Source organism: Diplodia corticola, assembly GCF_001883845.1.
Source record: "Diplodia corticola strain CBS 112549 chromosome Unknown scaffold23, whole genome shotgun sequence".
In the NCBI taxonomy this organism is placed as follows: Eukaryota; Fungi; Ascomycota; class Dothideomycetes; order Botryosphaeriales; family Botryosphaeriaceae; genus Diplodia; species Diplodia corticola.
Window position 1 is genome coordinate 152,785 of NW_017971502.1, and position 27,956 is coordinate 180,740.

Below are 27,956 nucleotides of genomic sequence, written 5' to 3' on the forward strand. Positions count from 1 at the left end.
GCCGCCGGGCCCCAATTGGGCAGCAGAGGCACGCCATTGCCGTGGACCTGTCAAGAAAGGATGACCAGACCTCCCGGTGCCCAGGAATTCTGATCGAGCAGTGAACAAGCGTGGGGGCCTTTCATCGACGCCTTGGCGGTGAATCCACGAGCCAATTTGTGGGGCAGGGAGAGAACGGCCCTCGTACACTGAGTAATTTCACGATTCATGCGATACCGGTGTTCTGCCTCGACTCACTAAACTGTGCAAGATGGACGTTGAGCGTCGAGAGCCATACGGATACAGGCTAAGTGATCAGCAGCGGTCCCTAAGGGTCCCTATGTTGGTATCTGCTGGGCAGGGCTGGGCAGGGCTGGCCAGGCACAAGCCGTTCCATGTGCCAGGGTCCCGGCGGGTCCGCGCGCGCATGGCTTACCCGGAATTAGCTGCCAGGGCGCTGCCAGGGCTTTCACGTCACCGGCCGCGGAGAGCCCACCCTACGCCCCTTTCGCCGAGTCATGGCAAACGCCGCCGTTGCCGGCCCTACAGCCGGCACCAATGGTTGCTGGTGCCGTGCCCACTTTGACCGTATGTTCTCTCCATGAACGCTCCTGCTGCTGCTGCATTGCTGATCTGAATCTTATCAGTCGGTGCCACGTCGTTAGTCACGGAGCTTGTCGCCAAACTCGAGTCGTTCCCCCCGAAACCATGCCGGATGGATCTCAACTGCCATGTGGCATTGCCGTCGATATCCTCGATATGCGCCCTAGCGCCAGCGGTGAGCACTATCGCAAGCCCTCGTCGAAAAAGCAGGGGCTCATCAACACCATCGACCACGCCTCACGCTCCGGGCTTATTGCTTTCTCAGTCCGTAAACGATCTAGACTTTGGCATGGGCTTGTGATGATTTGTTCTGCTTATCTGCTTAGACCTCATGCTATCCACGCTTCCCCTTCGATCTGTGCGTCGAAGTGGCAACCACCTAAAGAGGTATCAGAGCGTGTATGTGCGTATAACTCCAATAGTAAGGCATGTCTATCTGAGATGTTGTCCCCACTCCGTCTCACCCCAATCACGTTTGTGTACCTACATCAAAGCGACAAGTTGCCCCATGTCCTTTTTTTTTCTTTCTTTTTCTCCTATCGTCTTCATTTCATTCGTTATACTTGATCACTGGCAACATCTATAGGTGCGGAGGAAATGTCGGTCAAAAGTAGGCCAGCAGTCTTCAGTAAACACTAAAACCGGTACCAATTCAGGTTTTAGAGAGGATTCTCAGATCGACATCAACGACGATCCCGTGTTTCAACTCCAGTAGAGGGCAGCCAGTGTGGTGCCTGCCTGGGCTAAACCGCGCTGGCCACCAGTTGCTACGGCTTATAGATGGCACCGGACCCCTGCTGGAAGTCAGCTCGGCAATCGGCAAAGTGTCTGACACGCACGTGGAGCTGGCCTTGATTCTCGGATTTATGGGTGTCGTCTGGACCGGGTAGCCGATCTTATAGAAGTAAGCCCCCTCCACCTGGGAGAGCGGCACGGCCGTGCATGATTCCCGAAGATGCATACAGTAAAGCGTGTTGGGCATGGCCATGAGCTGCGTGTTGATCACTTGCGCCCCCAACATCCGACGCCCAAAGCAGCCAGGGCCGTCCTACCGTCTGTCAGTTCGTGAACCTGATCCAACCCGGGCTGCTTGAACCCCGCTAAGCGTAGCGGAGGATCGAACTTCTACTCTGGGCCTTATACTGACGTGTTTGCGGAGAATCCAGGCTGTTCGCTTATTTACTCGCGAAGCCACGATTCAGTTGCAGTAATTATCCGACATGAGCTCCCTCGTGGTGATCTCCGGAATCGCGCGCTTATCCTCACGGCAATTGTGGGGAACGACCGTGCTGATGGGATGCGGTAGGACTTGACGCTACAGAGAGCCTCCTCGCCTAGGGTTGCGAGTAGCTGCGACAGCCCGTTCTGCGAGACTGTCCGGCAGCGTTGACGGGTCCCATACTCTGCTGCTTTCTTCCTCCAAGCCTCGGCTAACCCCATGTCAATGTCTTACATACAGCACATGCGGTCTTACCAAGCCCCTCCTGTACATTACGCGGATACGAGAAATTTGTTGGCTATGGAACTCGTTCCAGTAAACTCAACCCAAGTCAGTGGCGACTGCATCTGTGACAACAAGGAGCATGTCAACGATCTGTTTGCTGAGGACTTGGGTGAGCCGGCTGACGATATCTTTGATGTGGAGATTTTAAATTCCGGCGGACTGCCTCGCTTCATGATCGAAGCGGTCGACTTCATCGGCATACTTGAATGCCCTGTCCGCCGCAGATCCCACCCATCTCTACCGACCTATCCATAGTGCTAACAGTAAGATTGCCTGTGCCACTCATGTCAGTGATGGATATCCTCCACATCCTTCACCGAGCATTCGAGTACCACATGGGCAGACCGGGCGTGTGGTGAACGGCCAGGCTTGGAAGCGTTCTGGGAGAGACACCTTGATGAAAACACATCCGGCCACGCCTTGTCAAGTACGTGATAGGTAGTGGAGGTTACAGCGGGGGGCGCGGAGGTGGTAGTTCGGGGAATCTTTACTCCAAACAGCAACCAACGTGCTGGCCATGCACTTCTTTCCCCAGTTGCCCAGGCCGACTTCATCAGCTTTAATATACTCATGGCTTTCGATTCGTTCTAGGCGTTTCTTCGAACGTCGCTGTCCTTATATGTGCGCATCATAACAGTCGGCCCGAGTCTATATGTGCGCGCATCTTATACATGGCATTTCGTGTTCGTGTTTCGTATGCTTCGCGACCCCAGCCTGTGGGGCATTGGGGCCGAGGTCAAAAGAGCCCCGGGATACGTCCGGACGAAAGGCTGTCCAAGAGCATGCCGTCAGCAGCCCCAGCGGTGCTTGTGTTGCTTGGTGCGAGCCGCTATGGCGACCTGGAGGGAGCTGTTGCTTTGCGTGTCCCATAACAGCAACCTTGCTGCGAGGCGAAGTGTCTTCTTGCCCATCAAAACTATCCGACATAGATCAGGCCCCATTCAGACCGCGGTGTTCACTAAAAGTTAAGACAACCGTACAATGAACACGGCCTCTCGCCAAAACATGACGCTAACTCCTACGGGGGTTTGGTCAAACTTCCAGAAGTTTTCGTCAACGCACACTTCCAACTATCCCGCGGTCTCACGGGCTTAGCCCTCACTATCATCATGGGCTGGCTGGATCTCGCAATACTTGACCGTAGATCACGACCCTTGTAAGCATGCCATAGCGAGTCATCAACTGAGGCCTACTCGATTGTCCAAATGGAAAGAGATTATTTTCTCCCATTCGCTCTTACCAACCCACAGTATCAAATGCTGGGCGTACTTCTTTGATGGTGTAGTGGCGTTGTCTAAACCAATGTGCCCTCGAGCTACTTACATAAATCAGTATAGCTAAGGCATCCCCACAGCACACAGCAGCTTACCGAACTTCGCATATCCATTGATATCGTACAATACAATAGTCGCCGGAGTCACATACATCAAAAGGCTTGGAAGATTTACTATGGAAAAGCTAATCAACCGTGACCCTTTAACCGGGACTAAACTCGCATAACATGACGGTAGTCTGTCCACAGGTGTTGTTCTACCTCAGGCGTAGAAATAACCTTGGTGAAGCTGAGCTTGAACGTCGTCATCGTAGGGGTCGTCATCGTGAGAGTTCTGGTTGGTCCCAGATAGAGCTAGGATTTACCAGCCGCCAGTGTCGCCGGAGTTGCCAGAGTTGTCCCAGCCACTACCGCCAGCAGCACCTGCGCCGCCGTGACCGTTCCAGGAGTCGCTGCCACCACTGGCAGAAGCCGAAACGTCTCCAGCCCAGCCGTTGGAGGATTCGCCGCCACCACCAGCAGCAGCACCGCTGTCCATGTCCCAACCACCACCACCTGAACCACCGGCCGCGTCCCAGCCACCGGAAGTCGAGCCGCCAAAGCCGCTGTCGAATCCGCCACCGAAGCCGCCACCGAAGCCGCCGCCGCCAGCCTCCATCTCGGCAGCCTTGGGGCACTTCTTTTTGGTGTGTCCCTTCTCCTTGCAGACAGAGCAAGTGATCTTTGACCAATCCTTCTTCTTGTCGCACTGGAAGAAGTTGTGGCCCTGCTCACCGCAGTTGGCGCAGATGTCGCAGTCCCTGGCCATGTGGCCGGTCTGACCGCACTTGAAGCTAAAGAGAGTCAGTGTGGGTGTCCCTTATCCACGTTGAGGTAGGGCTTACCAAGGACGACTGTCTCCACCACCAGCGGCAGGGTTCGTCGGGTTGACACACTCGCTCTTGAGATGACCAGGCTCGCCGCAGTTGTGGCAGGTACGCCCTCCGCTGCCCTGGGACGGATTGGGGCATTCGGCCTTGAGATGACCAAACCCGCCGCAGCCGTAACACGGCCTTGCGCCGCCGCTCTTGGGAGGCTCGGGGCAGTCGGCCTTCATATGACCAGTCTTGCCACAGTTGAAGCAGCCACGGTCGCCACCGCTGCCGCCCTTGTTCTTAGGAGGAGCAGCGCTGGTGAAGCCGTTCTTGTTGGTCCAGTCGGTGTCCTCCTGCTGAGCAACGTCGTTGTTGACCTCGTCGCCCCACTCCGTCGTCATCTGCTGCTCGGCAACGGGTTTCTCAGTAGCCTCCTTCTCCTCCATGACCTTCTTGTTCTTCTGGTGCTGCTTGCCAGCCTGGTGGGAGTTCCAGTCCTTGGTCTCGATGTTGCGATCGCAAGTCTCACACAGAGTCCAGCGGGGAGCAATTTCCTTGTGAGCCTGCCATCGATGGCTATCGAGCATCGTGTCGTTGCTCTTCCGCATGGTTGCTGTTTGGCACGGAAGCTGCCGGAAAGCTTGGCCGGAATCTGTGCAATGGAATGTCAGCGGGACTGAGCGAGACGGACTGATTCATATCTTGGAAGCGTGAAGTGTTGTCGCCGTTTGAGCGCGCGCAATGGGGCGGCATACCTGTTCGAAGGCGAGCGACCGCAAGGATAGACTGTTCCGGTCACTTGAAGCGCGGTTGACAAGTGTGCGAAGGTGAGGTAAAAGAGTTTTGTTGTTTTGAAGAGACTCAAGTAAACAATATCTGGAGTGTGCTGTCTAACCGTTTTGGGAAGTCGCAAACGCGCGACTTCCTCAAGCAAACGCCCTCCCACGTGTGGCAGGAACCCGCTAAGCCCAGCCCATGTAGACGTCTTCCCCCGCACATTCTGCGCAATTTCCATCGGTGCGGAAAGCACTCATATCCTTCTCTCGCCAGAGCCCCTCAGCCAGACGCAAGCCATCCACAAACCCATGAGCATGTCATGCCCAAACCTTCCCGCTCGGGCGAAGTGCCACGAGGTCTCCCATCTGCCCCTCTCACCCCAGTCCCACAGAGATGTTGTATCCTCTACATAAGGATCCAACGTTCGGACGTCGTGAATCTTGGAGATAAACGTAGCTAGGTATAGGATTCGCCCATCCGCGCGGGAAGAGTGAAGCGCCCTCTACGGGGCTTAGCTTGCCGTGTGGCCTGGGCGGGCGTCCCGAAGTGCCTTCCTGAGCGGTGCGCTACTAGGGTGCCATGTTGAACATAACTCTCCAGGGCAGCTAGGCGCTTCTCGGGTGGGACCAGTGGTAGAAAGCCCCTATTGACGCCGGCTGTCTCAAAAAGTCTGTCATGAGGCCGGTGTAGTATAAACCCTGGTGGCATTTCCCGGTCTCGTATGCGATAGTGAAAGATCGCAAGCCGCCTCGTGCGGCCGCATGGGGTTGATGCGCTCAGGCCGCGGTCAGGCCTTGCGGAGGCAGCGGAACCGAAGCGCAAATGGCGAGATAGATGACCCCACTGCAGACCAGCAGGCCAACACAAATGAGAAAAGTGGCGGCCCACTGAGTAAAAGGCGTGTATTCGGCCAAGAGAAGCTCCTGGGCTTCCTCGTCGAAGATGAGTTGCCGGCGTTGGGCGCGAGGGGCCAGAGTTGCAGGAATGGCGACGAGGAGAGGGACTTTAAGGTGCGTGCTCGATGTGTGAACAGGCATCAACCCGCCGGTCTCGGTGCAGGTAGGGTACGTCTGAGCCTGTAAGAGATCCGTCAGTACTGCTGGCTCAAGCTGAGGAAGAGGTTGGATCATACGTAGGCCATGGCAAGCTGTTCCTTCTCTGCGCGGGCGTCCATTGTGGTTGGCTTTCGGATCAACTGACTTAACGAGTGACTGAGTTGAGGGAAGTGCAGACTCAAGCGGTAGGGTACAGCGCTGACTATTAAGTAGCAGGCAGAAGCATCCGACAACAGCCTTTCTGTTGGTGTCGGGCTTGGCGTGCGGATCGTGGGGTGGTCGTGCCCTCAGCCCTGCCGCATAGCCTCCTTGCTTACCGCACCCTAGCCCCCACGAGCGCTTTAAAAATTGCCTAGTCGGGTGGTGCCCGCACATGGCCCACTCGAGGCTAACTGGCGGATACGAGGGCGGGACTGAAAGCAATTTTAAATTTAAAGAGCGAGGCACAAACAGCGTGAAGGCAGACTCGTGACGGGTCCGGCGAGCACGCAGAGATGCTCTGCGCCGCACCGAGAGGAGCGGCCGCTGGTGCAGGGAGCTTGCAGGCGCGGTGCAATGTGCGTGGAGAAGCAGGGAAAAGGGTGTTGGGTTTCAGTTGGTACCAGGCACCGGGCATGCCCTGACTAGGCAGCGGCCTGAGCACAGCGGCACAGGCACAGGCAGGGCGGGCACGGCTCGCGGTTGTCATGCCAAGGGCCCGACGCTGCCGAGAGCGCGACCCAAATATAGGCCGACAACTGTAAACAAGCGCCGACGCCCGCCCACTGCTCCATCGCCAATATCTCTCCATCCAGCGTCGCAGCCGCACAACAATGCCGGCCGCCGTCCATGACAGCCCGAGTCGCACCGCCCACGAGCACTCGCCATCCCCTGCCCCCGCCCCTCCCGTAGCCGACTCGCCCGGCCCGCGCGCGACAGCCCTACAGAACATCTTCGCCCAAGCCCTCGACGCGACAATCAAGCGCTGTTCCTACGCGAACTTTGCCGCTTGCTTCCCGACCCCTGCCCAATATGTCCCGGAGAACCTCGATGCTTTCTGGCGCGACTTTACCGGCCGAGTGGGAGATGCTGCCAGGGTGAGTGCTGCTGCACTGGAGAGCTCCGCATCGCGCGGGTGCCGCCGGTCGGAAGAGGCCATCTCCACCACGTTTCAGTCCTGCGATCATTCTGGCTGACGTGACTTCTGCTGTGCTACAGAACAACTTCGACCAGATCCTTGCCTCCCGCAATGTCATCCAGTCTTTGAACTCTCTCGACACCCTCGTTCAGGACGCTAAGAAGTGCAAAGACCGCGCAGAGGCAGAGGCCAACGGCGCCGCTATCGAGCCACCTACCCCGTGAGTTCTTCGATACGAGGCGCTAGAAGCTGTTCGGCGGCGAAGCCCGTGCGAGTGTAACGCCGGCAATTCGTCAAATGTCATTTGCTGACTCAAGAGAGACCACATACATTGCCCGCGCAAACACTCGCTCTTGCACACCTCCAGCCTTTCCTCTCCTCCCAAGCCGACACCCTCGGATCGCAGTTGTCGACCACCCAGAAAGCGAACACTCAGCTGTTGTCAGAGATACAGGCTCAACGTGCCGAGCTGGCGGCCTTAATGGGCGGACTTGAGCACGTAGTCAAAGACCTAGAGGGCAGTGTGAGCATGCTTTCTCAAGATGAAGTGCAGTCTCTCACCCAAGAGGTCCTTGAAATTGATAACGAGCTCATGGGTTGACCTGCTTGAGCCTCTTTGGAGCGGCTATCTATGCTGGTCCAGGTTCTTGGGAACCCCAGTTCGCTCATGGTGCCAGAGACGAAGACGCCACGCTCATGTTGCATTGACTCTAGGTTATGCTGAGATTTTCACCAACGACAGAGCCTCGATGTTTCAGGCCATGATTGCTGCTATCCGCGTCCAAGGAGGTGACCCCTCTACAATCTGACGTGCGCGTTGCAGCTGTACGGCTGTGCGCTTCCAGAGACCTTAAACTGTCGAGCCACCTATTACAACCGGCGGCTTTTGGAGTAAGCATTGCCATTTCCGGCTTTTGCGGCATGGTAGTGGTGGAATCGAATGAGCTGTTGCGGAGCTTAAGTGGATTTGATTCGGACAGTCTTTGACTAAGAGAAGTCCACATCGACATGCTCTACTACTACTATCGCTATGCAGCTAAGACATCATAAAGAGGGGAAATGATGATATAAGCTTCCCGATGCGGGTTACGGCGGCTTAGTGTGCCAGGGGGAACCAAAGCTTGGCTGACGGTAGGATGCGTATATCCGTCTGGTGCCGCATTTGACCAGTGTAGCAGCAAACGTCCACGAGCCACATTCGCCATTTACGCAGCCCACCGACCACTCATATCTGCTAAGCCATGCATGAGAGGTGGTAAATGTATCCGTTTTCAATTTTCTTAGGTCACGGAAACATACTTTTTGCCAGTGACGCTGTTCGCCGGCCACGGCTCCCTGATGCCATAAATAGATGCATGTTCCACGCTACAGCTGCTATGTCCCGACGCTACATCTTCCCGTCTTGTTTCGTTGTCTCGACACGTAGCTTTCCCCCCCGCTTACCTCCGTCTGCTGCGCCTCTTCTAAGAATGGCAAATATCGGTAGCACGGCTGTACTACTCCCGTGACAGACTCAAATCCGGTGTCCCCCTTTTCGCTTTCCTGACCATCGTCCCAGATCAGATACGAGCACTCCGTAAAGGAGCCTCTGAACCGCGAGCCTCCTGTTAATGAACTGATATCCTCGTGAGTGCTCGATTGCCCCACACACCACTTAGCCGGTGAAAAGGGGGAGAGAGAGAGAACGAGAGATCCAGCAAGCCCTTCTGACTGGTAGAAAACCACGATAGCTCATCACCAAGTCTGGAAACTTCGAGAGGAATCCTAGATATGTTCTTTTCTTTTTGTTTTCCATTTGAATACTCTGAGCCAGCCGCACGAGCTTTTTATTTTTCTCTTTTCCTTTTTGTTTTTCAATCACCTAAAATAAAACCCTGCCGACATAAGCTCCCACCTGCCTGATCTTAAAGGGTGAGACGCCCAAAAAAAAAAAACCGCCCCGTCTCCAGAATTTAACATCGACATCGAATAATAAAAACAACAAAACCAGACCGATCCTTCACATCAACCCCGCCGCCCACGCCCTCACCGTCGCCATCAACATCGAAAAAAACACCACCACCACCACCAACAGCAACAACAACATCCGCCACAGGAGTGAGAGGCGAAAACCACCACCTCCTCCACCCTTCTGAAACTCACCCGCCCCCGCCAATCTCCTCACCCGCTTCCCCCAGCCCAGCACCCCGTCGCCGCGGTCCCGCAGTGCGCGCGGAGGCAACCGGCGGCACGCGGATGCGCACGCGGCTGCGCGAGGTCAGGGGGGGAGGGATCGACTTGGGGGCGACGGGGCGACGGGCGGGGCGGGGGCGGGGCGGCCATGTGCTGCTGCTGCTGATCGCCGCGGCAGCCAGGGCTCGGGGGCGTTGATAGTCTTGGCGGCGTTGGTGTTGGTGTTGATCAGCGGATGGGCAGCGGCGGCGGTGTTGGTGGCGGTGGTGGTGGGGGTGGTGGGGGCAATAATGACGATGACGGCGGGGGCGGCGGCGATGATGATGATGATGATGATCATCATCATCGTGTCGATCATCACGGCCCCCCTTCCTGGCGCGGGAGCGGGTGGATGGCGGCGTGGACGAGGGTGGGAGATGCGGATATGGAAGTGGAGATGGAGATGGAGGTGGGGCCCTGCACGTGGAGTTTGCGTGCCATGCGACTGCGTGTCAGGAAGGCGAGCATCCCGCTGGCGCGGGCGATTAGCCTTGAGGACGAGGTCGTCGTGGGGGTCGAGGCGAACGGGCAGCCGCTGTCGGCAGCGCATGGGGCCCCGATGCGCATCGTGGTGCCGGGCGTGGCGGGGGTGAGGAGCGTGAAGTGGCCTGTATATCCACCGTTCCCTCTCTGACATTTTCTTTTTTCTTTTCTCTCTTAATCTTCGACTGGCTGAATGCACGCTGCTGGATATTGGAGATGCTGACCCGGCGTTTTCTGAACGGACGACAGGGTCAACACCATCACCGTACAGCCCTTCGATAGTCGCAATCACTACCAGCAACGTGACTAAAAGATCTCGCCGCACCACTGCACCGATGCAGCCACCGTGAAGAAATGGTGGAGCCGCACTCCCGCCCTTATGAACATATCCGTCAACTCCGTGGTCGGGTTCAGTGAAAGACCATTGCTTGTTTGTAAGTCTTACTCGGTATAGTTTGGGGGATGCATTCTCATCGTGCGAAAGACGACGCCGTCGTGGTTCTGATTCTATTTCTGAAGCTGAGTCACAAGGACATGCATCAAAAGTGGTCATGTCATGCTTGGTCGGAGGTAACAAGAGCTGATGGTGCTGATTCCGGAAGTGGGGCATCTAATCCTGATGGTGATTCGTGGTCCTCTCCTGCTGTCCACAACTCTCCGCGAAGCGCCTTACTCAAGAGCCAGTCGCGGCGGAGGGTGTGGTCGAGAGGTAGGCAAAAACTTTCGAGGCACTCGTCGCGATGGTCACGAGCTCCATTTGCTAGCTCTCCCATGCCCATGGATAGCCACAGGTCGGCAGCACTCCAACGAGTCCGAAAACCGTCGTTTTGATGCAATATGGTTATTGAAGTGTTGCTCTGTGCCGTTCGGTGAAAGAACAGCCGTCTTGATGAGGGGGTAGAGAAGGACGGATTTGCTAGTAGCATGCACTCAAGGTCTTCCATGACATCTTCCTTGGAAAGGGTATCGTTCAGGTCTTCCAAAGTTGTGGCAGTAAGAGCCAATTTTTTCAAGCCTGGCCAAAGTGTCCACCAAAGGTTGGGAAATGAGCCACAACTGACGAACTCTTCCAGGTTCCAGAGCTGGTCAAATGCGGTGTTGAGCTTCGGGAAGACACTGAGATGGTCCATGTGCGGTGCCATGGTGTGGAAGGGTATGTCAACAACGAGACGTCGGAGAGTGAAGCGCGTGATGGACAGAAGCTCAAAGCACCATTGAGCAATTGGCTGGCTGTCGATGGAGTGGGGCGGAAACGGGGCGAGGTACAGGCTGGTCAGAAGCGGCTTGATTTCCACGTGTGGTAGAGTGCTTTCCTCAGAGCGACTGGGAGCAGTGAGAGACTCCAGTGATATAAGAAGGAGGCGTAGACGTGTTTCAGAATCGATGCTTAGGCAACGTGAGTAGAGGTGTCGCAGAGCGGTAGAGTAAGTCAGTCTCGATACACGAGTGAAGGCATGAATTGTTTTGGCCGCCGGGTCGGAGAGACGCAGAGCGACTGTGGCGGGCGGAGGCGCAAGGCTATCAAGGATATGTAGCAATAGCTCAGGCGGAAGCCGGCATGTCCCAGAGGCGGACATGGTGCGTGTTGAAGGGGTGGGTAGGCGACGTGAGGATGTCGCACGCGATACGCGCGCGATAAGCGTTGGCATTGCGGGGCGGCAACCACTTTTTGCTTTCGAGTTTGGGCAGTCACATCGTCATTATTGTTCCTATCTAACCTTTTTAGGAACCAATCCTCTCACGCAGTCCATTCGACAGGCCATCTCGGTGTCCGCGAGTAAGAGGAAGCAAGCTTCTAAGCAGCAGGTGCGCACGCGGGCTTGTGCATCTTCCAGGCCTTCTTCTGGCACTCGGCGTTGCAGTAACGAGCCTTGCGGCATCGGCCACAGTGCAGCAGCGCATCGTTCTGCTTGCCACACGTGTTGCACTCATCCTCAACCGTCTCGCAGACGTTGAACATCTGAGGGGACAACAAGTTGAGTCCGCCTCCCTGAGGGCGTTCGTCGCTGTTCGCCAGCTCAAACAGACCCATGCCGGCGATATCGAGCGGGGTCCCGTTGCGATAGACGTCGATAGCAGCAGCCATGTCGTCCTTGGCCTGCTGGTACATCTGAAGGCGAGAGTTGAGGCACTTCCTGACGTGCTGGCGGAAGTCGTCCGAGATGGTGGCGCCGTGACGCATGACGCTGGCAGCCAGGACAACAACGGCGGTCTTGACGCCGAAGAATTCCAGGTTTTCATCCGAGGCGTAGGCACCGTCACGCAGTTTGACAAACTCGGCTTCAAGCTTGCCGCTGTCTAGCTCGTCGCGTAGCTTCTCGGGGTCATCAGGCATGTATATGTCGTCGACGCCGAGGTGTTCGGAGAGAATGCAGACAAGATCAAGGTCACGGTCATTTTGGAACAGTCGTTCTCCCCAGAAGCCCATGCTGCAGAAAGACGGGTGAGCTAGATGGTGCGAAAGACGGATGGGCGAGTACTTACGTGAATGCGGAGCACGGTGGCGGCGATGGTCAGACAGTGCAGAGTAGAGTGGGCGCCCGGAAGGTTGATGGTGTGGATGGTTGAATCTTGGAGGAGGCACAGAGGCAACAGTGGGTTTTTATTGTTTGGAGGTTGTGCGGTCCCGCGAGGCAGCTGCGTAGGAGGCTACGTCAGGTATCGTTTCCGGAAAGAGAATGGCTGCCGATCCCGCGAAACCCTCCGCCAACTATCACCATCGCCACCGCCAGGCACCAACTCACCGGTCGAAAAATATCAGGAGCAAGAGCTACTCTCTGTGTTGCTGATATGGGAGGCAGTAGCCCACCAAAGTGATTGAAGTGTCTGCGGCTCCGATGGCTCGTTCGGGCCAACAGTGGGCGCATGCCATGGAGGCTTTGACTTCGCCCTGGCTTTTGAGGAAAGCGTGCTTGGTCTACTGCTATAGGCGCATCTCCTGCTGTTGGCTCCCGCTCGGCTTCTTACCTGCGGCATACACGACAAACACCTCCATAGCCTCATCATGCGTCGATTTTCCTTCAAAGACTTGCACAATGTCTGGAAGGTTGCCGTCAGTGCTACCATCGCGCTTTATATCCTCTTCCAGAAGGTCGGAGCAGCATTCGTGGCGCCGCTGATCGGGATTTCCCTTGCCACTTTGCTGTCCTCTGGCATCGGCGGTAGGGTCATAATGGACCTACATGGCGCACTAGGTTCGCAGAATGGTCACGACAACTCCGGGTAGCGAATGGACTTTCCTCAGTGGACTAAGCGAATAAGGAGGCGCGCTACCATGGGTCAGTAGGGAACCGCACCCCGGTGGTAGCGCCTGCCTATAAATACTGACGGTCACAGCGGCACATCTCACCACAATTCGTAGCCATGGATGACCTCAAGCTCCCCCGCCGTTCTACGGCCACCTCCCAACCGCCACCACCACCGTGCTCTAACGAGTCTATACACATTGCTATACTGCATAGCTCCTTTAGGAGACTAACTCAAGGTCTCGAGATGTTTCCGATCATTATTCTTGTCTGTCTTTTCTTCCCTAGCAAGTCTCGTGAATCCGTCATGAGCATGGACAAAATTCTTTTTTACCGACCGAAACCAAACCAGCCCTTCTTCTTCGGCTCCTCCCCCTGAGACGGGGCCTGTTCCGACTTGACACCTCCCTCTTTCTCCACAGCCGCCTTCGCTCTGCCAGGGTAGTCGATGTAGTTGAACGCCACGTCCAGGAAAAGGGGCTTCACGGGGACAGACTGCAGCTTGGGCGGCCATTCGACAAGGTTTTGGAGGTCGACGCTCTCGGACGGATATTGGTTGAGACGCTCCACAATGGGGGTCGGAACGGCACTCTTGTTCGCCGAGTCGCCCTTTGCGTAGCTCTGGAGGTCAACGAGAGCACGATATTGCTGGACAATGCCCTGTAAGCGATGGTGAAGGGCGTCGGCTTGCTCGCGGGAGATGTCTAGCTTCGGGGGGTTGGACGCCGATTCAGACGTGCCCGTAGCTACGGCCTTGGTCGCGAGTTCAAGTGCTCGGGCAAACAGAGCAAGGGCGTTTTTGGACTGGGAGAGGAGTGTGTGGGAATAGCCAAGGTTCAGGCATTTAAGAGCGCGGTAGTACGCCCTCTTGCCCTCTAGCTCTTCGATAAAGGCAGCATCGCGCATGGCGCCCCTGAGATCCTTTACCGAATCGATGCTCTGAAGGATCGAGTCGTAAAGCACATTGCGCTCCCGTATCCTCGCAATCTTGCGGCCAGTGCCTTCCTCCTTTTCAACCCACTCTTTGCCATCTTTCCTGGGCTTCTTTGGCTTCTTGATGTTTTCAGAGTGCAAAACGGCGCCGTCCTCGAGGCCAATGAGCACTCTGTTCCTCCCCACACGCCAGCCGATAAGAGCGTAATTGACCGCCAGGTCTGTCACACGGAGATCCTGCATACGCGAGTCTCCCTCGCTGACGCCTTCCTTCTCAAGCTCTTCTATAGCGTGCCGGGTCGAGTCCGAAGCGTCCTGGCTGGCAATGAGAACCTCATCGTATGCAGCTGCCTTATCCCGGAAAGACGTCTCGGGCGAGGCAGAGGCAAGGAATGCGGAGAGACGGGCCTCGGCGGACGTAACTGCTGCAAGAGCTTGGCCAACCGCGGCGTCAACGATGTTGGCAGTCCGCGAGCGCCACGTGATGGTATTGGGGATTTTCTCGATGGCATCTGCACCCTTGCCTGCATTGCCTGTTAGTGAAAAGCGCCTTGGCCCTGATTCTAGCTGCACATACCAGTAGCTACTGCCTCGTCCTTGAGAGCATCAGGATAGAGCTTCTCGACGGCAGACAGAAGGGCAGCATCCTCCTTGGGGAAGTATTGGCGGGCGACTGTGGCGACCGAAACGGTTCGAGGGAGGCGAGACTGGTATGCGGCATAACGAATACTCGGGTCGACGGTGCTGGCCAGGAATTCCTTGTAGAGGTCCTTCTTGGTGGTCTGGAGGAGGGCGTTGTAGATGATGCGTGCACCCGAGTAGTGCACCAGACACGGTTTCCACCTCTGATCCGGTGGCTGGGCGCTATCGGAATGGACACCCTCGGCCTGCTTCTCAAACTCCTCGGCGCCGCGGAGCGAGCATACGTATGCCTGAGCCTCGAGCAGGTCGGTAGTGGTGGCGCCGGTGGATTGGTCGGCCAGCAGCGAAGCAAGCTCGTTCGCCGTATGAGCGGCCTTGTGCAGTCGCGAGATGATGTGCTTTCGGGTGGAGCCGGTGATGCCCTTCTCTGCGTTGTCCTCGGCATGGACAGCCTTCATGTACATAGCATGGGCCCAGGCGCGCTCGGCCGTGAAGAGGACAAGATGGACGAAGCTGGCGGCTGGGGTTAGACCAAACTGCGCTGATGGAGCGATTGACGTACTCATGGCCCTTGGCAATATCCTCAGCGGTCACGGGGGCTTTTGCGCTGTACTTCGCATTCTTGGGCGTGGCACGGCCGGTGCGTTTGCGGAGGGTGAGGATGCGGCGCGAGCAGGTCTGGCGGTAGGTGTTGTAGTCGCCCAACAACAGGGCCTCGTCGCGCTGGGCGACGACGAAGGCGGTGATGTCCATTGGAGGTGGGAGGCTGTCAGGTAAAGCACAGCAGCTTGCCAGACGCGCAAGACGGGAGCGCGGGGTCGGCGCGCAGGCGGCATCCACTTCATAGTTAGTAGAATGACGCGCGCGGGAAAATGGTTTGGCCGGCCAATTTTTCCATGACCCGTCCATCCATCCAGTGGCTCGACGGCCGACGTGCTGCGCGCAGAAACATCCGCCACTACTGCCATTGCCGCTGCAAAGCCGCCTCTCCCTCGCGAGGTGCCACCCCGTCCGCTTGCCTCCAGCTAGCCCTCTCTCGCGCGCCCCCGAGTCTTCCGCCTCACACCTCCCGGGGCGTTATGCAGCGCTGTATGTCCGGCAACTTGACTGCTCCCGCCACCCACTAATCCCAGCTCTCCAAGCACCATCTCGAAGAACTCCCCCGCGTCGGTAGCCTCTCGTCAAAACTGCTCGCTAGGGTATGCTGGAGCGAGCGCCGCTATGTCTCGAATCCGGAGGACGATGCCTTCTGCGCGGTCCCAAATCCCATCTCCGAAGCCGTCGCATGCTGCATTCGTCCTTCTGGCATCACGGCGCCGGTGACCTCGACCTGCCCACATGGTGGGCGTCGGCGCTGCAGCATTCCCCTGCGCCCGACTCGCAGCTCCACGATCCTCCGGAAGAAAGCGGCAGGAATGCTGCCAGACAAACCCCAGCGCCAGATGGGCTGTTCCTGGACTTCCTGTACCCCGCTAAGACTCTGGCTTTGATGCACCGCCTTTCCAATTGCGGGTGGGAAGGCTGGCAGGCCCATCAGACTCGCGTGGCGACCACGGGACGGGTGCGGCACTACTCTTCCAAAACTACGGGTCCTGGGAACGAGAACGAGCCCAATGCCACCTCTCCCTTCCCAGATGAAGATTTGTCCAGCGAGTCTGACGCTTTTGGTCCCGATGCCAATGCCGATGCCTATGCCGATGCCTATGGCGACTTTATCCCAGCCTCCGGCGACCATGTCCCTGGTCCCAATCGCGACGATCCTTTCCAGGACATATCGCCCATGCCGGTGGGCAACATGTCCGGATTCGATTCCGACTACCTGGAAGATCTGGACACACATGCTCAAGAATGGGTGCAACGAGTGGAAAATCCGTCTGAACAGCTTCGCTTCCTTCTGGAAGATGCTGATAGTGACAGCAAGGTAGTCTGGAAGCTCTGGAAAATGGCTCGGGAAGCGGATCCACCACCGGAACTGGCAGCTTCTGCCCTGGAATATTTTGTCTCCGTGAGACCGTTTATTCGGACCCTTGCTGATGAAGTCGTTGCCATTTTCAATGCCTTGGCCATGCAAGACCGACGAGCCTCGTCTTACAAGGGTGCAATCATCTCATATCTCCGGATGGGCAAGCTTGGGAAAGCAGCCCTGGTCCACGAGGAAGGCATTGAATCGAGGAAAGCTCTGGGCGGCAACATCGCCACCTCGGATCTCCTAGCTCACGCAATCGCGCAAGGACAGTGGCAGTTGGCAATCGAGGCGTACACAGCAATGGGATCCCTGATCGGACCCCAGCTGGAGTTCTGGTCGGTGGTGAAGAAAAACCACAAGCTTCCCTTTCTCACCGAGTCCTTCTTGATTCACTTTCGGCGAATGCGGCTGTTGACTGGGAGAAAACCGGAGGAACAGGACCAGATCCATGCGTTCGCCACAGAGTTCGGTGCACGAGCGATCAAACAATTTGCACACAATGCACGCAGTGCAGCAAGTGGACTCAACTTGTATCGCCTCCTGATGAGGCTGAGGCGAGATGGTTTTCTTGAGGCACGTCATTTCGAACTCGCACTGCAAGGCTTGCTAGGATCGAAAAGTGTCAAGCAAGCTGGAGAACTTCCCTTGGTGGTCCGGAAGCTGTTCCACAAGTATATCGCGATTGCGAAGGCCGACCCGTCCATCACTGTCAATGACAGGGTGCTTTATACGGTTCTTTACGCGATTAAGCAAACAATGAATATATCCCAGGGCTCTCGGATAAGAGGACCGCGTCTGGACATCAGCCATGTCGTCGATGCTGCAGCTCATTTCTTCGAGCGACCGCCGAATGCGATATTGGAACTGCTCATGGACGCCTTTTCCCAGGTCGGGGACGTCCAAAAAACGAAGGTTTACTTCAGACAAGTTCCAGTCCCGCAGCGCAAACCGTGGCATTGGGAGTACGTGCTCAAGGCATTCGCCAGGCGTGGAGATACCATTGGTGCCACCCAAATGTTTGAGGAACTCACCCAGGAAATGGGCAGGACACCGCATGTGAGAGCTTGGAACACATTACTGCATGCGTTTGCCAGGGACGACGATCTCGTGGGTGCCAACCGAGTCTTCGAAAAGTTGATGGAATCATCCATCCGACCCGATGCATACAGTTTCACTGCAATGCTGGACCTGTTGTCCCAGAGGGGTGATGTTGATGGTGTCAAGGACATGTTTGCCTTGGCCTCGGACGTTGATCCGGACATCACCAAATCAACCGACGTGGCTGGATATCTTGTCACCGCCTTCATCAACAACGACGACCTCGACACTGCCGAGATGGTTGCCGAGCAGTTATGGAAACGCAGGGAGTCCGGCCGAATGCAAGGCTCTTTCAGGCCCATCTGGAACCTTCTTGCAACCGCCTATGCGTTAAGACGTGACGTCGCTTCGACTCGGCGAATCTACGAGGATATGCAGTCAAACGACACAGCGCCTGACGAGATGACGTACGCTGCACTGCTGCAAGCCTTGTGTCTGACTCGCAACACAGACGCAGCACACAAGATCCTCCGGCTCGTCATCCCGACGAAACCGGCGAAGCCCATGGCGCTCCATTACGCCATTGTCATGGCTGGGTATATCAACGAGGGCAGCTACGAGAAAGTGCCCGCGGTCGATAGGCTTCGCAAGATGCGGGGCATCCGTCCCAGTACGAGTACTCGAATAACCGTTGCGAAGGCTGTGGCTTTGTCAGAACACATTGGCCGATACAAGAAGAGGCAGGCGTCAGACTTCACGCGCACGAACAAGGTCGTGACCGACATGGTGCTCAAAGAGAGCGCGTGGGAATGGGTCATGGAGCCGCAGACTGGTCTTGGGTTCCGAAGCCTGGGCGAGGCGGCTGGAGCTTACCTTGACATAGTCATGCTCATCCAGGGAGACAAGGGCGCTTTCGACACTGTCGAGCAACTCTACCAGGTGTATGGAGAACAGCGCGAAAAGCTCAGAGACCCAGACACCAATTACACGGCCGTGGCAATGTCGCCCCCACTGCGAATGTTGGTCTCCCTCATGAATACACAGTTCAAGGCAGGGGTCTACGAAGATGTGGAAAGATTGTGGAATCTCGCCGTGGAGAAAGCTGCGGTTATGACGCAGCAGACTCTTCCCGAAGCAGCCAAACATCCCGAGCACAGGTATCCGCGTGCCAACCCTTTGTCCCCCACACGTCGTCACTTGCTCAGCCGGCCGTTGGTCATTTACCTCCGCGCCTTGCATTTCCAGGGCAGGTATGCAGATGCCCAGCGCGTCGTCTCAGGGCTGCTGGACCAGGGGTACACGCTGGACAACCTGGCGTGGAACCTGTACCTCCAGCTCCTGGCCCGCACCGGCCGCATCAGCTTGGCTTTCAGCCTCTGCGAACAATACCTCATGGACCAGTGGATCGGGTGGCGCTTTTCCGAGCAGGGCCTGCGCCGCCGCTACACACGTACACGTGGCTGGGAGTATATGAACATCAACCCCAACCGCACCAAGCCCAACGTCGTCATGCCGCAGTACCGCACCATGGTTTTCTTGGCCGCGGCGCTGAAGTACGTCAGGCGTTTGCGGGCCGTCGGCGGTGGAAGGGCGTTGGGTGATGATGATGGGATGCCGCTCACCGAGGAGCTGCTGAGGTCGTCGGCGCCGCGAACCATGGCTGCGCTGCAGGCTATGCCGCTCATTGACGACGATCTACAGACGAAGTTTTTGAGGGATGATTGATAGCGTGTTTGTTCGTCTTTTGCTTTTCTTTTGGAGAAGGTTGAGCGTGTGTGTAGGTGTGTGTGTGTGATGGTATAGACAGCGATATGTCAAGATGACGCGAGATGTAAGACTAGTGTACAGATTCCCTTATTATTTCTCCTTCGGGAATCTTAGAGGAACGAAGCACAGACAGATTTGGCGGATGAGAGCATGCATTGACAGCATTGGGGACATGAAGCTGGGCGAAATTGTTTATATCGTAGGTCATTTGCAGATTTGTTCAAAAACATTCTAGTTGGGTAATCATACATAGAGTCCTCCCCTTCTTGAATATAGTTTCATGGCGGGAATACAGCCTCGATCCCGCAAGCATCAGGCTGATCAATCAATACGCCTCATGATCAACTTGATCATATACAAGCAGAAATGGGAAGTGAATTGGGATACTGGCACTTCAAGTAGGAAGCTGTGGAAATCATCCTACGGCTTGCCCAAGGTCCATTCATTGCTCACACGCCCCGTTTTTACCCAAACGTCATGAAACCTAGATTGACAACCCATCAAGTACAGTCATCAATCATATCCTGCCCGTACATACAATCCATACCCGCCGCCGCCCGATACGAAGCAAAACCCCTCGCCACACTTTCCCCTCCCACCCCCCCATCACCCGCCCTCATCTACGGCTCTCCCCCCTCCCTTCTCTCTCAAGCTCAAGTCCTCTGACACCCCGTCTTGGCCGTCAGTTCAGCCGGGCAGTCGACCTCCTCCCACTCGACGGCCGGGTTGTCGGCGTTCTCGAACCAGTCGAAGCGCCAGCGGCAGCCGGCCTGGAAGGCGGCGGGCAGGGCGTCGCACTGCGCCGCCGACGAGAAGCCGCCGTAGCGGTCGCCGAGGTCGGCGCCGGACCACTGCTTGGAGCAGCCGTCGAAGGCGCCGACGCCGCCGCCCGGCATGGCGAGGTCGAAGTGGTTGTCGCCGAGGTCGCCGCCCGTGTTGGTGATTTGCACGATCATGGACTTGCCCGAGACGGCGGTCGAGGTGAAGGTCAGTCTGTGGTGGTGGGGGGGTGGTTAGTGGTGGTGGTGGCTGGGTAGGTGGGTGGGTGGGAAAGGAAGGGGGAGGGGTTGAAGACAAGTAAGTTGACGAAAAAGAAGGGAGGGAAGAAAAAAGAGAGAGAGAACTCACTTGTAGCATCCGCAGCACCAGTCGGACTCGGACTTTCCGGACAGCTTGGCTGCAGCGAATCCGTACGACAACGTGTCGTCGATGGACCAGGGGCTTTGGTTGGAGCAGTAGTACGCGTCCCCGCCGTCACAGGCCGATTTGGCGTCGACATCGGTGATTGGGCTGTCGTTGATGTCGCAGGTGCCCACGGGGCTGGTGACGGACGCTTTCTCGGACCAGGCGCAGGACGGTTTGCAGCAGTCCCAGTACCGCGTCGTCACGCCGGTGCTGGCGGCCGAGACGGTGGTGGCCCCCCCGAGGAGGATGGAGGCCGGGATGGTCCAGCTGAGTGGGAACATGATTATTTGGGGAAATTTCAAGACGGCTACAGAATTGAAGGAGAGCCGTTTGCTTGTGGAATGATGTTTGTCTTTGTTCCCTCGATCTCACCTAGTCGTGGACACTCGAATGTCTTTTATATGACGATTTTGCCATGGTTGATTTTGGCGGGCACTGCTGTCATTCGAAAAAGGGGCAGGATATCTCGCACGATGTGGTCTGCCAACACGAGTCAAGATTCGCCCGGCTATACAGAATGACCAGATTGGTCGAATGTCCAGTTTCAACCGCTGGCACGACGGGCCGGGAGGCGGCCTGCACGGATCAAGAGTGACAGGACTTGAGTGGGGCCTTTGCTGGTGCCAAAAGCTTATGATAGGTTGTCACAGCTGCTGAAACCAGGATGGCCAACATGATAAATATTCGGTTGACTTTACTCCGTAACATTATGCTTATCATGATCTTCTTTGAGTCCGGGGAAGCCTGCAGAGCGATGTTCTTCCCTTGCCAGGGCCCTTTCGCTTAGGCGCCGGCGCACGAGCCGAAGGATCCGGAATGCCCAACGGGGGATTGGATGGCTGCCGTCCTGTTCCTGAATAAGGTGGGGCCCCTGACGTGAGTATCGATTGAGTTCGGGCCAGAGCAATATACCCAACTTTTGGGGGCCGATCGAGGCAGAGTTATGATGAGCAGTCATGCCACAACCTCGGCGTAACTTCCCGGCTCAGTCAACCCTTGACAAGTCACTTTGAACACTGCGGGCATGACGTCGACTTCTACGCACGTGGCATAGACTCACAATCTCGCAGTATCGGACAAAGGCTTATGGATATCGAGAAGTACGTTTAGGTGTATTAATGAAGGCACAAAACACACCCTCTACCCACCGCAAGAGGCCAATCCCAATCCGTCAGCTCACAATGTCGAAGCCTTCGAAAATTTGCCCTTGGCCCTAATCCTCTTGCCAAAAGTGAAGAACAGATACGGAATTGGTATCAATGCAACGGCGAAGAAACCGAAGATGCTGACGCCCCAGCCGATGCCGAGACTGCGCAGCATGGGGTGGACGATGAGCGGGAGGGTACCGGCGAGAGCGCTACGCAGAAACGTGTTTGCGGCTACGGCGGAGGCGGCGTACTGGCGGAAGGTGTCGATGAGATAGTTGAGGGCGGCCTGGAAAATGGTGAAGAAGCCGATACCGACCAGTGTCGCGCCGATGACGGGCACGATCCAGTGCACCGTCTTGACCTCGCCCGTCCACGCGAAAACGAAGAGGCCGGCGGCGAAGAAGACGGAGCCGAACATCATCGGGGGCAGTCTCGCTTCCGGTACGGGCTTGCCCTTGTTCTGTTGCAGCTTGCGGAAGTAGTATTTTTGGTTCAGCAAGTTGATGCAGGCGCCGAAGAGGATGCCAACGAGACAAGCGAGGAATGGGAGCGCGCCAACGACTGGGTTCCAGCCGCGGGCTATTTGAAAAACGATAGGAAACGCGGCAAGTTGTGCGTAGACGATTGCGTAGACAAAAGAGGCATAGAGGGCGATCAGGAAGCATATGGGGGTGCACAGTAATTGAAACGGCCTGACGAGATATTTGCGGGCAAGCTCTTTGAGACTGACATCCCACTCTTCGTGCTTGGAATGCAGGGCCCAGTTCCCCGTCTCGTGTCTAAGGCGACGCGCCTTGTAGACAAGCAGTTTCGGTGGACAGGACTCGTCAAGGAAGATGATATCAAGGACAAGGACGAACATTTGAAAAACGCCGGTGAGCTGTCGAATGATCAGCAAGGAGGAGCATGGGCAGCATGGGCAGCATGGGTGCATGGACTTACATATTGTGTCCACCTCCAACCATTATGACTCGCTTGCACCACTGCACCACCGACGATGGGTCCCAGTGTCGGGCCACCAACAACAGCCATGGCGTAGCCCACAACTGCAACACCTCGTTGCTTAGGGGTCCAGATGTCTCCGAGGACACCTCCAGTGTTCGTTACCGGGGCGCTGGCAAAAAAGCCGGCGAAGAAACGAGCGATCAGGAGTGTTTGTATGTCGTTGGCGGCCCCGGCTCCGAAGGCGAATATGATAGAGATGAAGTAGGGGATCAAAACAGCGGGTTTGCGGCCATATACCTCACTCAAGGGAGCCCATAGCATCGGACCGATGCCGAACCCGTATAGAAACAGCGTAGTACCAAGAGCGGCGACCATCTTCTCGACGTGAAACTCGTTCGCAACCTGTGTCATACCGGGACTGTAGACACTGCTGGCAAAACTGGAGCCCATGGTTGTCAAGCCATACAGAAGGGTGGTGAGAACCTTCTTTCGGTTCCCCCAGTTGAGCGGTCTGTAGGGGTCATGGTCGCCATCGAAGTCAACAATGACGTCGGGACCGGTTTTAGCGTGGGAGCGAGGGTGTGAGAAGGGTGCAATGGGGCGTCTTGAGCGGACTTTGGAGAGGACGGGACTGCCAAGTGAGGGTTGTCGACTGTTGACCGGGTGGATGGGCTCAGCTTTGTCCAATACGGGTGAGATAGGGATGTCTTCAGAGGGGCCGATGTCGGTCAAGGAGGATTTCGAGGAGGGTGAGGGCGTAGGCCTGTCGTCCTCGGGCCCGACGTCTGCGTGCTCGAGCTGCGGCATGTTGTATGCTTGCATGCAGATTTAGTTTGCACTGCGATAGGACTGGCGGTATTGAATGACGGGTGTATACTGTTTGGATGTGCAGCAATCAGCAACAGGCCTTGGGGCGAATCGCAATGACGTTTATACCTGCCCATGTCCGAGTAGAGAAGCAGCCGTCGCGCTCTCGCGAAACGGCCGAGAGCGAGCCGCGCCTGCCCATTTCTTCAACACCGGCCAGCCGACAACGGGTCAGCTATTGAGGAAACCGCGTGCTTCAACCCCACTACCTAGATGCCAGGCGCACCCGGGGGTTCCGTCTCCGTGTCTTCATTGCCGTCGCAGGAACGGGGATTATGGCGCCAACGCCCGGCCATGGCCGCAACTACTGGACCACAAGCTGATGGTCTGGTGGGGGTGAGACATCGTGGCCGTCTGCAGAGATGCTGGAGAGGAGCGTCGAGGAAAAGAAGGTGGTTATACAGTACGATACCGATGATACGCGTGACGTTGCGCACAGTCCATCCGCAGTGCGCATATATAGTCCATCCTCATCACCGCCCACTCCGCATTTGCATCTACTTTGTTCTGGTGTTCCCTCAACTAGGTACTACCATGTACTGTGGTTGTGGGCAGTGCCGACACAGCGCGGCCAGCTTACCCAACGGTTTTGACTAGACAGGCCATTATTAGCATGTGACAAGGCCACTTACAGGTACCACCAACCACAAATAGCGTGAAGTACCATGTTTTCTTCCACAAGAGCTGAAAAGCATGCAGGCCTGTACTCTACTGCAAACTGTCTTCGTTTTCTGGGCCAATGAAGACGGCTCGTCGTGTACACTGCGTCGCAAGCACGGGAGCAATGGCGCCAGAGAGACATCTTTCGCCTCGCATTCCGTTGTCGAGTTCTTAACCGACTCCCTCCTCTTGCTGCGTGCCAGAGCTCGACAATGATTGGTTGCGCTACACGTCTGTTTCGTGCTAGCCGGGTCGAATGGCAGCATGCGTCCACTGCCGAAAGAGGTCGGTGTCATGCTTCGGCCCGACCGTTGAGCACCGCATCGCATTCCCCGCCGTCCGATTCATCATTTGCGCTTGGCCGTGAGGATGGCCATGGTAGCAGCTGCATTGGCGGGCGAGGGCTGCACCGGCAAGTGCTGAAACTGCCGGCAGCCCCGAGGTCGATCGACAGCCTCGGCCCAGCTGCTGCCCCAGGAACCACCGTCCCGCCCCGTTAAAGCTGCTCCTTCGTCTCCGCTTTCTCCACGCCGTCAACCCCAAACCACTTCACCATGGCCACCGAAAGACTCAAGTCCATCGTCTCGCACATCTCGCCCGCCAAGACCGGCATCGCCCACATGTTTGTGTGCTGACCTCCCGCCAACCCCGCGTTTGCTGATCCGCTCGACCAGCACCCAGAAGAACCCTGACGATGTGGTCATCACCCTCGCCATCCGCACCCCGCTGACCAAGGGCAAGAAGGGCGGCCTGAAGGACACTCCCCTGGAGGGCATTATGCTCAAGATCCTGGAGCAGGTCGTCGCCAAGTCGAAGCTGGATCCTGCTCTGGTCGAGGACATCTGCGTGGGAAATGTACGCCTCCAACTCGAACCCTTGACCCCTTGACTGCTGCTGCTGACACTCCCTCTCCCAGGTCAGCGACGCCAAGGCTGCCTACTACATTCGCGCTGCCATGCTCGCTGCTGGCTTCCCTAACACGACCGCTGGCTCTTCGGTCAACCGCTTCTGCAGCTCCGGATTGAAGGCTGTGCAGGACATTGCCAACGCGATTTCCGCCGGCAACATCGAGGTTGGCGTCGGCATGGGTGTGGAGTCGATGACAATGGGTGGTGACCGCCTCGAGCGTCCGTTCTGGGGCGAGGTGCTGAAGAACCAGGAGGCTTCGGATTGCATGCAGCCCATGGGCCAGACGTCGGAGAATGTCGGCAAGGACTTCAACATCTCGCGCGAGGAGCAGGACCGCTTCGCTGCCGAGTCGTACCGGAGGGCCGAAGTTGCGCAGAAGGCGGGCTGGTTCGATGACGAAATCGCCCCAATCAGCGTCACGGTCAAGGATCCCAACACGGGCGAGGAGAAGAAGGTCACGCTCTCCAAGGACGAGGGACCCCGCTACGGCACCACGTTCGAGTCGCTCCAGAAGATCAAGCCGGCCTTCCTGCCCCACGGCGACCGCAGCCACGCCGGCAACTCCAGCCAAGTCACTGATGGCGCCGCCGCTGTGCTGCTGATGAAGCGCTCCAGGGCCGAGCAGCTCGGCCAACCCATCCTCGGCAAATACGTCGCCGCGACGGTTGCAGGGCTTGCGCCCCGCATCATGGGTATTGGCCCGTCGATCGCCATCCCTAAGCTGCTGACCCAGCTCAACATTAGCATCGACGACGTCGACGTTGTTGAGATCAACGAGGCATTCGCTTCCATGGCGGTTTACTGCAAGGACACGTTGAAGATCCCGCACGAGAAGCTCAACATCCGGGGCGGCGCCATCGCCCTCGGCCACCCGCTGGGCTGCACGGGCGCGAGACAGATTGTCACGGGTCTTAGCGAGTGCCGGCGGCAGAAGAAGAAGATTCTCCTGACGAGCATGTGCATCGGGACGGGTATGGGTATGGCTGGTCTTTTTGTCAACGAGCAACTGTAAATGATTTCGTGCTTCGTAGCGGTCCAAAATGTACATGTTTGCTGCGTCTCACAGGCGCCGATCGACTTCTGCATGCTGCCATGCGGCAAGGGCTTCCCTGTTAGCGCGCCAAGCGGGCGCGGGCGTTCCCCGCAGTGGGCGTCCTTTTGATGTGGCGGTGCGCGGCGGCTCGAGCGCTACCGATAACCAAGCTGCTCCCGGCCGGGAACGGTGACGGCAGCGACTCCTTCGACTCCCCTCGAAGCCCGACCTGGCTTCTTCGTCGTTTTATCCGGTTCCTGGCCTCTTCTCTCTGAAACATCCGCACTCGGAGGCCTCCCCGTATCACGCATTCACCGCCACCCCACCATGCCAGCTCCACTAGCCAAAGGTAAGATCGGCGCCGCCACCCTCAGGCAACACCTTCTGTGCGCACGCCTGATCCACCGCGTGTCCCTTCCCACGCTCTCTCCTCCGCTCCAAAAACCCCTTCTCTCGTTCTCCTCATCCCTCCATGATCATGGCGCTCCCTAACCGCACCCTCTCAGGCGCCTTCATTGCGGCGTCGATCATCGTAGCCGCCGGCATTGCCGTCTACCAGAACCCGCAGGTCCAGCGGTGGATTGATGCCAGACGCCGCAAAATCGCCATCGCCCTGCATAGCCTCGGCGACGAAATCAACCCCTCGCCCTCCCGCAACAACCGGAACGCCCACGAAGCCGACGAGCAGCGCCGACGCCGCGAATCCATCATCCGACGCAACAGGAACGACCTCGTACGACGAGCCCGGGAAGAAGGCGTGGCGGTCGACTTGGACGAGCTCGCTCGCATCGGAGATGAGTACGACGAGAAACACAACCGGCCGCGAGGCCAGAGCTTCGACGACATGGTCAACGAGCACGGCGTGCTCCGCGAGTCAGTATCGGGCGCCACGCTGAACGAGAAGCCCGCCGCCGCCGCCGCCGCCACCGCCGTAGACAGTAGCGCGGCGCAAGGCTTGAGGAGCCGCGGCTCCGGTGCTCGTGGATTTGCGACCGGCTCTTCCTATGCTGATCCCTTCGCCGACGAGTGTTCTGTTCTGTTCGACCGCGACCTGATCGGTGCCGAGGATAACTCGGTCGATGGAGACAATGACGAGGAAGCGCCCGTGCCCCACGACTTCACCACCCCATCTCGCGAGAGTACCGCCACCGTCGAAGCCGAGCCCGCACCGCAACTGGTTGATCTTTTCGAACCCTTCTCCGCTCCGTTCCAGCAGTCACAGCTTGCCCCGCCCGCCGAGGCTGAGGACGCCACAGCCTCGTTCTACTCCACCATGTCGGGTCCTGCGGCCGATGCCGGCAACGACGCTGATATGGATGATGACGAAATGGTTGAAAGCACCGGTACTTTGACGCCTACCGAGGACAACTTCTCGACCGATGCCTCCCTCGTGGGCCATGGGGCCGATGACATCGCTATTCTATCTAGTCTGCAGCAGAGCCTGTCCTCTGCCGGAGAGGGCGACGCCAACACCAATCCATTCGACAACAATGCTGGCTTCGAGGAGGATGACCGCTTCAGTGAAGACAGCTTTTCCGACGTTGGCACCCGCACGCCCAACAGCTGGACCGATGTCGGCAGCGACTTTGAGAGCGAGACGGGTAGCCAGGCTGGCCACTAGACGTGGCGTGTGTCACTCGGAGGCGTTTTCACCTACCTTTGGTTTCAGATTGATAAGGGCACATTGGGGTTTACAGGAAAAGGAGGGACTGGTGTTCGCGTTTGGAGTTTCTTATTGGCACGAGTCATTGCATTTGCATTC

General features: G+C 57.2%; 11 protein-coding genes across 11 annotated transcripts; 4 read left to right on the top strand and 7 right to left on the bottom strand.

Annotated features, from left to right (window-relative positions):
- Positions 1–3,720: 3,720 nt before the first annotated feature.
- BKCO1_2300050 (zinc knuckle transcription factor) lies at positions 3,721–4,821 on the bottom strand (the record flags this gene model as incomplete). Its single annotated transcript, XM_020273000.1, has 2 exons — positions 3,721–4,192; positions 4,244–4,821. 2 exons carry the CDS (start codon positions 4,819–4,821, stop codon positions 3,721–3,723), a joined length of 1,050 nt encoding a protein of 349 aa, XP_020130631.1.
- A 945-nt stretch (positions 4,822–5,766) lies between these two features.
- BKCO1_2300051 (uncharacterized protein) lies at positions 5,767–6,164 on the bottom strand (the record flags this gene model as incomplete). Its single annotated transcript, XM_020273001.1, has 2 exons — positions 5,767–6,066; positions 6,123–6,164. The coding sequence occupies 2 exons, from the start codon at positions 6,162–6,164 to the stop codon at positions 5,767–5,769; spliced, it is 342 nt and encodes a 113-aa protein (XP_020130630.1).
- Positions 6,165–6,857: 693 nt separating this feature from the next.
- On the top strand, positions 6,858–7,763 carry BKCO1_2300052 (mind kinetochore complex component nnf1; the record flags this gene model as incomplete). Its single annotated transcript, XM_020273002.1, has 3 exons — positions 6,858–7,121; positions 7,243–7,382; positions 7,484–7,763. The coding sequence occupies 3 exons, from the start codon at positions 6,858–6,860 to the stop codon at positions 7,761–7,763; spliced, it is 684 nt and encodes a 227-aa protein (XP_020130629.1).
- A 2,647-nt stretch (positions 7,764–10,410) lies between these two features.
- On the bottom strand, positions 10,411–10,998 carry BKCO1_2300053 (uncharacterized protein; the record flags this gene model as incomplete). The annotated part of the gene is made up of 1 exon (XM_020273003.1): positions 10,411–10,998. The coding sequence occupies one exon, from the start codon at positions 10,996–10,998 to the stop codon at positions 10,411–10,413; it is 588 nt and encodes a 195-aa protein (XP_020130628.1).
- Positions 10,999–11,651: 653 nt separating this feature from the next.
- BKCO1_2300054 (n-lysine methyltransferase smyd2) lies at positions 11,652–12,284 on the bottom strand (the record flags this gene model as incomplete). Its single annotated transcript, XM_020273004.1, has 1 exon — positions 11,652–12,284. One exon carries the CDS (start codon positions 12,282–12,284, stop codon positions 11,652–11,654), a length of 633 nt encoding a protein of 210 aa, XP_020130635.1.
- Positions 12,285–13,431: 1,147 nt separating this feature from the next.
- BKCO1_2300055 (signal recognition particle subunit srp68) lies at positions 13,432–15,429 on the bottom strand (the record flags this gene model as incomplete). Its single annotated transcript, XM_020273005.1, has 3 exons — positions 13,432–14,558; positions 14,612–15,189; positions 15,239–15,429. 3 exons carry the CDS (start codon positions 15,427–15,429, stop codon positions 13,432–13,434), a joined length of 1,896 nt encoding a protein of 631 aa, XP_020130634.1.
- Positions 15,430–15,961: 532 nt separating this feature from the next.
- On the top strand, positions 15,962–19,405 carry BKCO1_2300056 (translation regulator; the record flags this gene model as incomplete). Its single annotated transcript, XM_020273006.1, has 1 exon — positions 15,962–19,405. The coding sequence occupies one exon, from the start codon at positions 15,962–15,964 to the stop codon at positions 19,403–19,405; it is 3,444 nt and encodes a 1,147-aa protein (XP_020130633.1).
- A 695-nt stretch (positions 19,406–20,100) lies between these two features.
- BKCO1_2300057 (endoglucanase type k) lies at positions 20,101–20,913 on the bottom strand (the record flags this gene model as incomplete). The annotated part of the gene is made up of 2 exons (XM_020273007.1): positions 20,101–20,440; positions 20,576–20,913. 2 exons carry the CDS (start codon positions 20,911–20,913, stop codon positions 20,101–20,103), a joined length of 678 nt encoding a protein of 225 aa, XP_020130632.1.
- Positions 20,914–21,808: 895 nt separating this feature from the next.
- On the bottom strand, positions 21,809–23,532 carry BKCO1_2300058 (mfs multidrug; the record flags this gene model as incomplete). The annotated part of the gene is made up of 2 exons (XM_020273008.1): positions 21,809–22,660; positions 22,723–23,532. The coding sequence occupies 2 exons, from the start codon at positions 23,530–23,532 to the stop codon at positions 21,809–21,811; spliced, it is 1,662 nt and encodes a 553-aa protein (XP_020130637.1).
- A 1,274-nt stretch (positions 23,533–24,806) lies between these two features.
- Positions 24,807–26,173, top strand: BKCO1_2300059 (acetyl-c-acyltransferase; the record flags this gene model as incomplete). Its single annotated transcript, XM_020273009.1, has 3 exons — positions 24,807–24,874; positions 24,927–25,107; positions 25,169–26,173. The coding sequence occupies 3 exons, from the start codon at positions 24,807–24,809 to the stop codon at positions 26,171–26,173; spliced, it is 1,254 nt and encodes a 417-aa protein (XP_020130636.1).
- A 348-nt stretch (positions 26,174–26,521) lies between these two features.
- BKCO1_2300060 (uncharacterized protein) lies at positions 26,522–27,815 on the top strand (the record flags this gene model as incomplete). The annotated part of the gene is made up of 2 exons (XM_020273011.1): positions 26,522–26,543; positions 26,701–27,815. 2 exons carry the CDS (start codon positions 26,522–26,524, stop codon positions 27,813–27,815), a joined length of 1,137 nt encoding a protein of 378 aa, XP_020130711.1.
- Positions 27,816–27,956: the final 141 nt, after the last annotated feature.